The 14,618-nt window shown below is 38.2% G+C and overlaps 1 protein-coding gene across 1 annotated transcript in view; it reads right to left on the bottom strand.

The window, feature by feature from the left end:
* Positions 1 to 1,599: 1,599 nt before the first annotated feature.
* The window catches only part of TMEM144 (transmembrane protein 144), a 34,453-nt gene continuing 21,434 nt past the window's right edge, over positions 1,600 to 14,618 (bottom strand). Inside the window, exons 8-11 of the mRNA XM_060147079.1 lie at positions 13,994 to 14,113; positions 11,712 to 11,809; positions 7,126 to 7,179; positions 1,600 to 1,683 (exon numbers count right to left, since the gene is read on the bottom strand). Coding sequence (XP_060003062.1) covers positions 1,600 to 1,683; positions 7,126 to 7,179; positions 11,712 to 11,809; positions 13,994 to 14,113 — 356 coding nt within the window. The remainder of the gene's footprint in view (positions 1,684 to 7,125; positions 7,180 to 11,711; positions 11,810 to 13,993; positions 14,114 to 14,618) is intronic.

Genomic DNA, 14,618 nt, shown 5'->3' with positions numbered 1-14,618 from the left:
ATGAATAGTAGCCCCCGCTTGCCGCAACTAGAGAAAAGCCCGCGCAGCAGCGAAGACCCAGTGCGGCCAAAAGTGAATTAAAAAAAAAGAATTATATATTTGCCAAGCACCAGACACTCATGAAAATACTTCACAGATTTTCACTAATTTGAATATCCCAGTAACCATGTGAGATGGATGTTACCCTTATCTCCAGTTTACAGATGGGGAATCTGATACAGGGGGTGCAGGACCTTTATCCAAAGTCACACAATTAAGATGAAGCAGAGGCGGGATTTGAACCCATACAGATTAACTAGGGAGTCACACACCTTCTGCCTGGCCTAGCAACAAAGTAAAGTGCTTCTAGGAGAGGGAGTGGGTGAAATTGACACAGCACTCTTCCAGGTTTTTTTTTTTTTTTTTTGTGGTACGCGGGCCTCTCACTGTTGTGGCCTCTCCCGTTGCGGAGCACAGGCTCTGGACGCGCAGGCTCAGCGGCCATGGCTCACGGGCCCAGCCACTCTGCGGCACATGGGATCTTCCCGGACCGAGGCACGAACCCGTGTCCCCTGCATCGGCAGGCGGACTCTCAACCACTGCGCCACCAGGGAAGCCCTCTTCCAGGTTTTTTAATTCGACTATTTTGACAGTTTGGGAACCACGGTGATAAACATTGTACTAGCAGTTCCATTTCAGTTTTCTTAAAGAACACTATCATTTTCTGTGATTTTCTTTTACCTGGTGGAAACCGCCAGTTAAAACAGGAAGAAAACCACTGGTTACAAGAGGGATTTTAGAAAAGTATATTTCAGAAAAAAAAATTAAATTGTACATCTAAAGGAGTGTGTTGGTCCCTTAAAATTCTCACTCCTATAAGCTAGAATCTCACTTCACCAATTCTAGAATCTCCTCCCAATTTGGAGTAGTACATACATATACGCATGTGTATTCATGTGTGTACTTGTTTATGTATGTATATGTGTTACACACATTCTCAGCGGTGGAAGTTTTTGTTCTCTGAGGATGGATTTTATCTGGAGATAATCAAAAGGCACTTTGAGCTAAGTCAGGTGGGTGATGGAGAACTGGGCAACATTAATTTGAGGTTAAAATAAGTCTGGGCTAAAAATAATGAAATGGCCCTTTTCACATTCTGTTACCAACTCTGACATTTACTTTTTCTCGCAAAGGCCCCAGATATCTTTGGATTCTAATTCCACTATAAGTCTTCTTCCCACTCCTCCCCAAACATTTTTATGCCTCTCTTCACTAATGAGGTTCATATGTTGGAAATTTGGACATGTGCCAAGTTCTTTGTATACGAAATCCACACGGTTTTCTAGATTATGCACCAGTAAGTATATATTGTCGTTAAAGCAGCATCCTTAGACGTAATGCTTCATAAATAGTTCATTAGAAGAATTTCTCATTTTTATGCTCGACTGAAAGTGTTTTCCTTCATTCTCACGTTTGTGGGGGAAAAATATCATTTACCCTAATCCGGGATGGTTGGAGATCCATTTGCTGTGTGAACATGAACCTTGTTCTCAGCACAGTCTCTGTGTCCAGGAGAGACGTGTTCTCAAGCACTGCTGCCATCTGCTGGCCTTGTGGTTGTTAGATTTTAGAAAAAGCCGTGCATAAGGCTCCAGCCAAGATGATGCAAAATGCAAGTATCATCAGCAGGTAGTTCTGTCGACCCTAAGTAATAAAAATGAATAACTGTCATTAAGAAAACCTGAACCAAATATGCAAAAAGCACAGACTCTCAACATTGCTGTGGACCTTAGTAACCATCTGGTCTACCTCCTGTATGTTTTTTGCTCCCCCCTCTGCCTGATCTTCCTGACTCTCTGGAAACCCCGCAGGTCCTCCATCCTTTAACCATTCAGTAAACACATGCGCGCTCCCACTATGCATCCACACTTGCTGGGGTTAAAATGGTGAACAAAAACGTGCCCCTATTCAGTTACTCACATAATATGGGAGACAGAAATGAATAAAATCATTACAGAAAGGCTTGTTAAAAGACCGGGAGAGGCTAATAAGCAAACGCCCAAGGCTGTTTGTGTGTTACCAAGGAATCTTAAGGTGGGAGGTTTGAGGTTGAGTTGAGCTTCTAAGTATCAATGAACTGAATAAGGAAGGAGGGCAGCTGGTAGAGATCCTGGGTGGAAGGAATGTGTGTGCAGAGCTCTGCTGCAAGAGAAACATGGTACTCGCCAGGGATTAAGAGAAGGTCCACGAGGCTACAGCAGTGAGTTAGGTGGAGCTCGATGAGGTTGGAAGCTATGGGCCTGAGCACACAGGCATCTCAGAGGCCATGCTCTACTTTTGGTTTTATTTTTCCAAGCAGTGGGAAAACATCGGAGGAATGGGCAGAGCTGGGTGTGGCGAAAAGATGGGATTTGCATTTTGTAAAGCCCACGCTTTTGCAGATGGTGAACAGATTGGAGGGAGCCAGAAGGGATGCAAGGGGACCAATGAGAAGGTGACTGCAGTCCTCCTGGGCAGAAACGATGCAGTGAAAACGGAGAGACAGAGACCAGTCTAAAGGGCAAGGGAAAAACAGAGATGGAGTTTACTCGCCCAGCTATGTTGTCTTAAAGATGGAAGCACGGAGGACCACTTCCCACTGCAGCCAGTCCCTCTGTACCTTAACAAAGAAATACCGTCTTGTGCGCAGTAGAAATATTGTATTTCTCATAAGTTCCATCTCTAGGGGTACGGATAGATCAATTCTAATCTGTCTTCCACAAGATAAACCCTCAAACATTGAAAAATAAAAGTCTTTTATCCCTGAAGCATCTTTTTCCCTGGTCAATATTTTAGCTCCTTTGACTATCTTTCAAATGGAACGGTTTCAAGGTCCCGCACGGTCCTGGATGTTTCCTTCTGAATGATTGCCAGGCTGTCTATATAGCTCTTTAAATATAGACCCAATACTATGAGGCAAGTAATATAGGGTCTCAATTACACTGAGATCTCCTGATAGTCAAATCATATGATACTATTACCAGCTTTTTTTTAAGATTAATGACAATTAATATATAGTCAAAAAGGTATATCCCCTTTTTTATCATCTTAATAAACAGTTGGGTTAAAGTGGGTGATTTTGCCTCTGTTTGATGACCACAGTGGTCTTTGCAAGTTGGGTTGGGCTGGTTGAATTACCTGATTCACTGTTAGCACCAACCCTTGCCAGGCACAGGGCAGCCTATGTACACACACACACACACACACACACACACACACACACACACACACACACACTCCTGCATGAAGGTGTTAAGGGTCCCTGACATCTTTTTCTTAGTCTTAAAGATTGCAGCCTTTGCCTAGATGCCAGTATTGGTGCAGAGTGGACACTCAATAAATATTTGTTCAAAGAATCAATACACTCGGGCAATTTCCAAATGTGCTTTGTAAATTAGCCAATTGATGCAATCACTGAAATAAAGAACAATATATGGGGCCTCACTTATCAGCACTTTACCACCTAATTATGTGAACACTTCATAAGCGCTCTATTTTATTGTCTATGTAGACAGAAGAACAATGTCCTTAGGGGGTAAAATTTTTTCCCTTTTAAGGTTAAGAATCTGTCCAAACTGCCTAGTGTCCTAGATAAAAAGACTGATTATATTTGGGCAAAATAGTTTTCCTTTGTCCAAGGTGAATGTTGACTCTTAGAAAGATCATGCTAGCATTCCTTCCCGAAGCAAAGAAAAGTGTTTAACTTGGATTTCTGAGACAGCTGCTAAAATGACAAATCATCTCATTCTTTATCTGGGTGTTGCTATGGACCTGTAAATTGCTGTGGTAACAATCCCCACATTGGGATTTCTGTGGACACACAGACTAAAATGTGTTGCTAAAAATATGATGTCTGTCTAGTTTACAATAGCTAAATATAAGATTCTAAAACAAACTTCCCAAAGAAGAACAGATATCAGATATAAAAGAAGGTCTCAAGGGCAAAGCAGACAAACAGAGCACTGATGTCATTAAAATGAAATAAAATCGTTAAACTCTTTCACTCAAAAGGTGCTTGGATCTCCCATTAAGTCCTTATTGCTCCAGGCTGTAGACTTTTAAATACGTGTCTTTGAGGACTGCTTCAAGACAGAGCTGATAGGACCTATGAGTCATAAAGGTAAACGTCTTGGTTTTGTTTTGCTCTGCGGTTTTATCTTCTTTTTAAGAAAAATAATTTAAAAAATTCAGATAGGATTTTGGTAACACTGTCTAGTTGATAACTCTTTGTTAAACTCGTTGGCATGGGAAGTATTTAAAACTTTCCTTTAAAGTTGCTGTCAAGAGGCAACTCAGTATCTGCATTGAACAAGTATCGCTGGACACACCTTAAGTTCTGTTTGTAGACAGATTTGTAAGGCTTTTTAAACTAGAGTTAAGAGGTCAGCAAAACTCGCTGTGCTTTCAGCTTTGCCCTCTCTCTATTTTTACTTACATACTTGGCCAAACTTTTGCACTCACTCTCAAATCTGCAGATCAAACACACTGGGATTTTATCTGAATTACACTGAATGTAATTGGGGGTGCTGCCTAAACCACAGTGAGCCGTCCCATCAGGGACATATGAGTCTCCTATTTGCTCTGATAGTCTTTTATGTTTTGTAGTAAACTTGTGCAGTAGAGGAAAAGATTTTATAAATCCAGCACGTTTCTTGTTAATTATTTTCTTTTATTTTTATAATTTTTTGTAGGTATTAATAGCATTTATTTTCCTCTTTTTAATTGGTTCTTGGTGACATATTGGAAAGCTATTGATTGAATATTTATCCTATATTTCAGTGCCTTAGTAAATGATCTTATTGGGTCTCAAGATTTTCAGCTGATACTCTTAAATTTTTAAAGAAGAGAATGTTATATGCAAATGACAATTTTCTCTCCTCTATCTAGTCCTCTTATTTCTTAATTTTATCTTATCACACTGGCTAGGATCTCCAGAAAATACTGAATAATAGCAATGATGGAGAATCTATGACTTCCAACTTACAGAGAACTCTTATTTTTTTCAGTTCTATTGAGATAGAGTTGACAGAGAACTCTTACGTTTCACCTTAGTTACATATTTGCTATTGTTTTTTGATAGACATCTTGTATCAACTAAAGCTTCCTCCTATTTGTAAGAGGTTTCTACTATTGTAAGAGGCTGTTTTCTTAATTAAAAACTGGTTTTTAATTTTAGTAAGTGCCTTTTGAATATATATTGTCACAGAGTTTCTTTCTGTTTATCTAATAGTATAATAAATTACATTAATTAACTTGCATATTATGAACCATCCTCGCATTCCTGAATTAAACCCTACTTGGTCATGTTTTATCATTTTTAAAAGTTCCTCCTCTATTTGGCCTGAGCTGATTTTTTAAGAGGTGTCTTAAAAAAACATTTCTTTGAATGTGCTTAGTGTCTTTTTAGAGGACTCTGAAGAATTAACACGAGGCCCAATGGTTAGGGATTCTCTCTCTTAAGGGAGTTCTTGTATCTAGGGAAGAAGACTTTAAATTCAGTATCATTATTACTGTGGTAGTGACTAAAATAATTTTTAAATGCTTCATAATAAATCTATTCTTAGTTTGTGCTTATTTATATCTATAGTTGCAAATAAGCTATGGTTACTTACTTGTTCTTTTCTAAGGCTTCAGAGTGTTATACTGTATAATACCCAATTCTATAGAAATCATTATCCTTCATGAGGCAGATGAAATATTTGCAAAGAGATTTACAGCATGCCTTAGGCATAGAATTACTTTCTGTGGAAAGCAACCCTAACTAAAATAAGTAAGAAACATGTGCACAAAAGTAACTTATGGGTCTATAAATGTTTTAAATTGTCTTGTAAATTTAAAAACACAAAAATTAAGACCATGATCCAAATACCTTCTAAACAAATTTGTTACTTCTTCAATCTGAAAATCTTACTTGTATTAACATCTTATGGCTTTCTAAGTCAAAACATTTCATTTGGAATGAATGAAATGATGTTTTAAATGTAAAGCTGGATAATCATTTTAAGAATTATCCAGTGACATGTTCACTTTATGGCTCCCAGAGATTAGCAACATCAGATCTTCTTAGAAATAGGAATTATTTGCTGCTTATTAAGACAAAAAGTATTATATCTATGATGCCTTGACAGTGTCTCTAGTTTATATATTTTTTTAGTAAAAACTATTACAAAATACTATTCACATAGATTGCTCAACTGAAGACTTTTTCCACAAATAAAGGTAAAGGGGAAAAATCCTAAAACAATTTTTAATGAGAATACACACACACATCCTAGAACTATTTGATAAATGCAATTTTAAGTCCACACCATTGGAGGCTTCCCTGTTGGTGCAATGGTTAGGAATCCACCTGCCAGTGCAGGGGACATGGGTTCAAGCCCTGGTCCGGGAAGATCCCACACGCCATGGAGCAACTAAGCCCATGCGCCACAACTACTGAGCCCCCGTTCCACAACTACTGAAGCCTGTGCACCTAGAGCCTGTGCTCCACAACAAAAGAAGCCACCACAATGAGAAGCCCACGCACCACAAGGAAGAGTAGCCCCCGCTTGCCACAACTAGAGAAAGCCCGCGCACAGCAGCAAAGACCCAGCACAGCCAAATAAATTAAAAAAAAAAAAATGTCAGCACCATTTACACTCAAGAGGGAAGAGGTAGTTGTCACCTGTTACCACACTGTTTTCCTGTAAAGCTTGTGGTTGGATATGGAAGACCTTGGGAGGCATGAGAGCCAACAGAAAATCTATTCCCAAATTCCATTTGCCTCAGGGATATTTTAATCTTTGGGATAAAAAATATTTCATCTTGTTTATCTACCATATTTTACAATAGATAAAATTTCCCCTCTATCATATTTTATTGGATTATTTAACCAAAATCTCTTACAGGAAAATAAAGTCAACTAAAGCATTTTTCCCTGAAGTTGGGGTGGAGAAAAACATGTTCATAATAATTGTCACATCATTAAGATCTTCTTTCCTAGTTAGAGATGATAGCACTTTGAACATCTGACCTGTCAAATTCATTCATGTTGCATGCAATTTTCAGAAAATAACACATAGTATTAAATACCCTTCTCAACTGCACCTGCACCTTTCGTGTACATACCTGTATTTCCTTAAACATGAAGACACCCCACATTGCAGCTATAAATCCGGGACCCTTAAAAAAAAATAAGAACTTTATTTAAATTGGTTATTTTTCTGTGACTGTACTCTACACAAATACAGTAAGGTGGAGAGCTGATCTGACACTTTCCTCAAATAAACTTCTATTGTAAAAATATAACAATATTGTCAGGAAAAACTATTCATAATCTCAACCTGAGCTCACCATTGAGTTAAACTAAGTAGCGTTAGGTGAAAAAATGAAGACTTTTTTCCTTTTTTTTCTCTATGGTTTTCATTTTTATTATTTTGATGATGCTATAATATTTTATGCCATACAATGTGTTTCTTTAATGTGATTTATAATAAAATATTTTAATAAGCAAATAGTTTATTTTTTCTGGTGAACTACTTCCTTAGGATTCTAGAAATGGGCTTAAGAGGAAAACATGTATGAATAAACTTATAACTTCCTTTGGCATTAGATAATATCATAACTAAAGAAATTTTAGTGTGTTCTTTTGGACCTGATAAATAATGTGCATATGGGAGCAGCATGTACTTTAAGATTCTCTTTAGCTGATATTACTGCACAGTAATCAGCTATGTCTCACATTATGCTCTAGTGAATGCTACAGATAGTATTATGGGAAGATGGAAAAACCGTGTAAGGAAAAATAAACAACAGGTTAGTGAGCAGGAGACAAAGACAGGAATGAGATAATACAGCACAAAAGAGAAGAAATGAGATGGAGAAAGGAAGATTCTGAAAACTGAAATAGCTGAAAACTTGAAGCTATTAAAGTTTATTAATTTTTTTCACTGAGAAAGGAAAACATTGGAATTTAGATTAATTGCAGTCTTTGTGTAGAAGGTGTACTGTATCAACATTTTGACGATTCCTTTTCAAACCCTGCACACGCTCTGGAAGAGTTTCAAATAAACAATCCCAGCCTGTTTTCCCCTCCACCCCTCCAACTGTCTACATGACTGGTTCAGCAAAGCTGGACTCCACTCCTGGCAGGTGAGCAAAGCAATAGGAACACACTACTCTCTGTTTATTGGGATCTGAAAAGTCAAGATCAAAAGAGCCAGAGAAATAGGTCAAAGGAACTGTCTTCTACCAATGACATATGGTCCTAAGCCTCAAAATCCAAACCGAACAAGAAGCACCTGGGCCCTCTAGCAGATTCATAGTGACCTGGGGCAGGATGGGAGGAAATGATAGAATAGGGTGTAAATATTAATGCTGTCATGACAATCACTCAAGAATTTTATCCTCTTTAATCCCTTCAGAGTACGTGGGAGAAGACAATACCAAGAGGTACCACTGACCTCTGAAGCTTTCTGGCTGATGACTTCCTAAATATGAGTTTAGACATGGCCTCAGAGTTATTGGAAGGAGCACTGTGGTTGCTGGAAGCCGTGCTTGCTAGATGTAACCCAAGCAGAAGTCTAAGTGTGCGCGGACCCTGGTTTGGCAAAGGACGGTCAACGGAGAAGGGCATCTTAAATAAGAGTCACAGCTGTCCTGGCCCTGGGATTGCGTAGTTTTCTATTGTAAACGAGTACAAATTACACATTTATAAATCAGCCTTGGAAAAGCAGGTGAGCTTGAGCCATCTGGAGAAGCTCCACCTTCCTGAGAAGCTGATTCGGCTGTTCAATTCCTTGAGGAAGACCGGGACCACAGGTACCCAGCCCGCTGTCCTGCTACGTGGGCTGTTCTCCTTTCTTTCTCTTTTCCTTTTCTTTTTTTCTTTTTAATGGAATATTTGCCAATAAACAATGTAGATGCTGCTTTCAAGGAACTCTCAGTCTAGTCACCAATGGGTCCTAAGAATGGAAATACGTGTCCTAGGGTAAAAGGGTATGCTGCTGGGACGTGAAAAATGTACTCTTGATGAAACAAGACTGACCGTATTCATAATTGTTAAAGCTGGGTGATGGGTGTCTTTGAAATTTTCCAGCAAAAAAAGTTAAAATTAAAACCAGTCTAGCTCTACCATGAAAATAAAATAAAGAAGAAGGTAAGATCTGAAGGGCAGGGCCGAATCTTTTCTGCATACAGATAAGGCTGTCTTTGAACTAATGACAGTGAAACCAAGCAAGAGCCCAGTAGCAATAAAGACCTAGGCCCTCACCTCCCGGAAATACCTGTCCCTCCTGGAAACAATCCTCAGGGGCCAGAGGAAGCCACACGTGGTGGGTGAGACGCCTGCTTTCATCACAGTGTTTGAGAATCATGCTTCTGGTGGGCGAGTCTCCAAATGCCACAGTGACCACTTCCACCGGCCCTTTGCCTACACCCCACCTGCCGTAGCCATTTATTTCCACTGAATCGGGCTTTAATGTCTTGTGCGAAGTCTTTACCATAACTTAATACAAGAAACAGTAGGAGGAAAACCATATCTCTATCTACTATAAAATTTTTGTAAGAATATTATTTATTATTGTTCCACGTCCCCTGTATAAGGCCCCATAGGATAAATTCTATTAAGAATTTAGTGTTTAAAAAACAAAAGCAAAAAAAAAATTAGTGTTAGAAAATAACTGGTCTTTTCTGAGGAAATAATGTTACCAGTTAAAAAGAATTAGTTATCACATTGTCTCACTCCCTTTTGCAAGCAGAAGTAAAACAGTGTTTAATCACATAACTATTTACTCTCTCTGTTATTTGCTGACTTTCTCACTTGTATCATAGTTTTCATTTTCTATTTGTATTTCTGTTTGTCTTGTGTGGCTTAATTCTATCTGTGTATTTTATACAAAATGTTGCTTAAATTTGATGTGATTAATGACTGCATCTATTTTAATGTGTCATTCCTCCTTATGTAGTGGGATATGACTGTCAAATAACATTTGCATCCCTAGTCGAGGTGCACATCATACTGTATACTTTGCTCTACAAATTTACTTTTAAGCATTTCACTGGTAAGTGATATATCCCATTGCCCATTACATTGTCCTGTTATATGGTCACTTCTAGCATTAAATATCTTTGAAATAATGAGAAACAAACCCTTTCTGTGAAAAAATTTGGGTCGCCATTCCAATGATGAGGACTTAAACTTAAAAATATTCCTTATAGGGCTTCCCTGGTGGCGCAGTGGTTGAGAGTCCGCCTGCCGATGCAGGGGACGCAGGTTCGTGCCCCGGTCTGGGAAGATCCCACATGCCGCGGGGCTGCTGGGCCCTTGAGCCATGGCGGCTGAGCCTGCGCGTCCGGAGCCTGTGCTGCGCAACGGGAGAGGCCGCAACAGTGAGAGGCCCGCGTACAGCAAAAAAAAAAATATATATATATATATATATATATATATATATATATATATTCCTTATAACTTGCTCAATTTTGATAACATTTTCCCGCAATTGAAATTAAGAATGTCAAAATGTGAGCCCTTTAAATTAAAAAAAACCTAACCTATTAAAATAGTTCACTTTAGTGTACCACTAAATTCAAATAAAAAATAAAGCCAACAGTTTTATGAACACAGAACTGTCAAAATATGCTGTTTGAAACCCAGAATTTAAATTAAAATTTAAGGATGTTTCAAACTTTTATGGAATGTATTTTAGACCAGACGATGTGTTTGAAAATATCAGTTTTGTAGGCTTGCACAGGTGTGCTGCTAAAATGTTTTAGGCAAATTTTGTTTATGATGATGATTTAGGAAGCAGGGAGGCAGGTAAACAACTTAACAATCTAAGATACTAGAGTAGAAATAAGCACTCAACGTTAAAGCAATTAATTCGTGTGTGTGTGTGTGTGTGTGTGTGTGTGTGTGTGTGTGTGTGTGTCGGTCCTAGTACCATAAGGAACCTGAAACATTCTAAATTGGATTCTATACTAAAGGCAAAATGTAGTCCTGCATGCAAGAAACTCTCTCCTGAGAAACCCTGAGATGTCCACGTAGCCATGTTCTTTCAGACGACTCTGTCAGCTATTGCCTCAATTTTCTCATCTTCAAAATGGGCGCAAGCCTGACAATACCTGTCCTGCCTATGTCAAAAGAAACATTTTTGTTTTTCTGTTACCTATGCGCTACAGGATTGGCACCTAAAAACATCAGATGAAGCAAACTGCATTACGAATGCATGATAAATGCCACCATCCAGAGACAATACTTTGCTTCAGCACTTTCTGAAAGCCTTCCTTAAAATATTGACGAGCCCTAAGAACAGGGGCCGAAATACTTTCTGTCTCACAAGGCTGTCATGAGATTCAAGTGTGATAATACACACAAAAGCATTTTTTACATCTATAAACTGTTATATAGATATGAATATTGTTATCAATAGCAAATTACAATGTATCCCAAATGAAATTAGGTAAAACGTCCAAACAAAAACTGCAAGGTTATCAAAGATTAACAAACCTGCTAAAATGAGGTTAGCAATATTCCCTTAGAGATCAAGGACATGAGATTAGAGGGTATCAGTTTACCTACATGAATCTGTTATACTAATTATACTCCTGAAAAATTAAACTCCATGACAGGCTTCAGTGATTCACTAAGAATGCTTGAGAAAAATTAGATTTACGTTTGAAAAACAAAAATTTGGAAAAGCAGTTCAGCTACTTACAGCAGTGATGATTGGAAAACTGACCACAGCGCTGAGGGAGTGGTTCGCTATGAACCAACAGCAGGTAGCAATGGCCCAGAGTATTCCAGACAGGAATCCTGAAACACACACACACCACACATTTACCAACCACCTCCCCTCCTGAAAAATCCACACTCCAGGTAGAGCGGGAATGTTAAAGTGCTCAGATCAACACACTCCTATCAACACTGACGGCCAACATGGGTTTTTTAGCCATGTTTTAGGACCATTTTGGAAACCAAATGATTTCTCTTTTCTTGACTGCTGTGGGTATAAAGATCACCTTTTACCTTATTGACATGAAATCAAGTACCCAAAATAGTAGTTGAGGTAAAGATTGGGTAGTGGAGGGGGACCCAGGGAAGATACTGGGTCTGGACATATTCTGCAAACACCATTTACTCTAAACCATGACCATAAGAATCTGTGAAATTCAGAATGATGCTTAGCTAAGGGGAAAAAGACTCCTAGAATGTGAATAAAAATATCAGCTAAAAGTTTTGATACTTTAGCTAGGCATTCAGTAAATATTTACCATTTTCTAAAATGGTATAGTGGTACCGTGGCACACTTTGTCTTCAATGAATTAGGCGCTCAAAGTGAATCTCTGACATATGCTTTATTTTGTTCTTTAAAACACTTTACTTGTGGACCTATATTCCAGATTGAATTATAGCAAACTTTTAAATAAGTGAGAAATTATAATTTCTCATTATATTTATAATACATATAATTTCTCTTTATATATGTGTGTGTGTGTATGTATATATATGCACACACAGATATATTACCATCAATGCCTTGTGGATTAAATTCAAAAGCATGTACATTTAACATGCCATTTTTAAGCTCAAAAATAATTTCTCCTAACTTTTTGGAGAAAATGTTTTCCCTAGTGACAATATAAAAAATATGTGAAATTCAAGATAATGCTTAGCTAAGGGGGGAAAAAAAACCCTCCTGGAATTTGAATAAAAATAGCAGCTAAAATTTTCAGGATACTTTAGCTAGACATTCAGTAAATACCCTACCATTTTCTATAACGGTATAGTGGTACCGTGGCACACTTTGGCTTAAATGAATCAGGCACTCAAAGTGAATCTCGGACATATGCTTTATTTTGTTCTTTAAAAAATTTTACTTGTGGTTCTATATTCCATATCGAATTACAGCAAACTCTTAAATAAGTGAGAAATTATAACTTTTCATTATATATACGCTTTTTTTTTTTTTACCAATGCCTAACTGATTAAATCCAAAAGCATGTGCATTTAACATAACTTTTTTAAACTTTAAAATAATTTCCCCTAAATTTTTGGAGAAAATGTTTATTTTCCCAAGTGACTGGAGATTCATATTTGTTGACACTTTAAAAATATATACAGGACTTCCCTGGTGGTGCAGTGGTTAAGAATTCGCCTGCCAATGCAGGGGACATGGGTTTAATCCCTGGTCCAGGAAGACCCCACAAGCTGTGGAGCAACTAAGCCTGTGCGCCACAACTACTGAGCCCACGAGCCACAACTACTGAAGCCCACGTGCCTAGAACCTGTGCTCTGCAACAAGAGAAGTCACCAAAATGAGAAGCCCATGCATCTCAACGAAGAGTAGCCCCCGATCACTGCAAATAGAGAGAGCCCGAGGGCAGCATCAAAGTCCCAACACAGCCATAAATAAATAAATAGATAGATAGATAAATAAAAATAGAGAGAGAGCCCCAGGACTCTGACTCTTAATATACATCCTTAGTTGGTGAAGAAGAAATACTAAAGTCTGATACTCAATACACAAGATGTTTCAGCACAGGAAACAATCTTAGATTCATTGTTCAAGTTCTAGGTTCTGTAATAATGACTTGGCATTTCAAACCCAGTTTCATGGGTTTTTGTTTGTTTGTTTTTTGTTTTTTTTTTGCGGTACGCGGGCCTATGGCTCACGGGCCTAGCCGCTCCGCGGCATGTGGGATCTTCCCGGACCGGGGCACGAACCCGCGTCCCCTGCATCGGCAGGCGGACTCTCAACCACTGCGCCACCAGGGAAGCCCCAGTTTCATGTTTTTTAAATCCTTCATATTTGGTGGTGAACTGGGCCAAAGTCACTGAGGGAATGAACACATACGCACACAGACACACAAAAACGGACACACACAGAGAATGGCTTGGTTTCCAGAAGACGATTATTCAAGCTAAATGAATAGGGCATGATACTTTCACTGATTTACTTCACAGAGTAAGAAGAGTTTCTGTCGTTAATATTCTTACCTGGCAAGACTGCTTTGGGATATAGTTTAGGATTATTTTTCATGGCTATACAGTAGGCCAGAAAGTAGACTGTACTTGCAAGGAAGATGCCACTGAAGTGTGCAAAAACGTAGTCTAAATCTGGAAATACAGGTTAGAAAACTCTCAAGCGTATCAGTTTAGTCATTTCAAATACATCTAGAGTCCTAAGAATAAAACGAACTCACTCAAATCAACCTTAAATGTAAAGGAAGCATTAATTCTCTTTTATCATCTACATGTTATTTATATAGAATTTTAATTAACATATTTAAAATAGTAAGAAGTTAGTTACTATAATCAAATCTAAAAGACTGGCTTTTATGATTATCTTGGAAAGCTAAATAAGAAACAACAAACATTATGTGAATATAACGTTCATATCTCCTTTTTTATTTTTTTTATATCTTTATTGGAGTATAATTGCTTTACAATGGTGTGTTAGTTTCTGCTTTATAACAAAGAACATATTTCCTTTTTTAAGAATCGGTATCAGACCTAATTTTACTGATGGCTATAGCCACTGTAGCAAATCTCCAAGTAGACTGTAGTTGGGGGGATGGTGTGTAAAAAAATGTTAGAAGTGCTCATTTTTTATGGTGTATTG

The sequence above is a fragment of the Lagenorhynchus albirostris genome, chromosome 4 (assembly GCF_949774975.1).
Source record: "Lagenorhynchus albirostris chromosome 4, mLagAlb1.1, whole genome shotgun sequence".
Taxonomy (NCBI): domain Eukaryota; kingdom Metazoa; phylum Chordata; class Mammalia; order Artiodactyla; family Delphinidae; genus Lagenorhynchus; species Lagenorhynchus albirostris.
The sequence above is the reverse complement of the archived record's forward strand: the minus strand, read 5'-3'. Positions and strand labels throughout refer to the sequence as shown.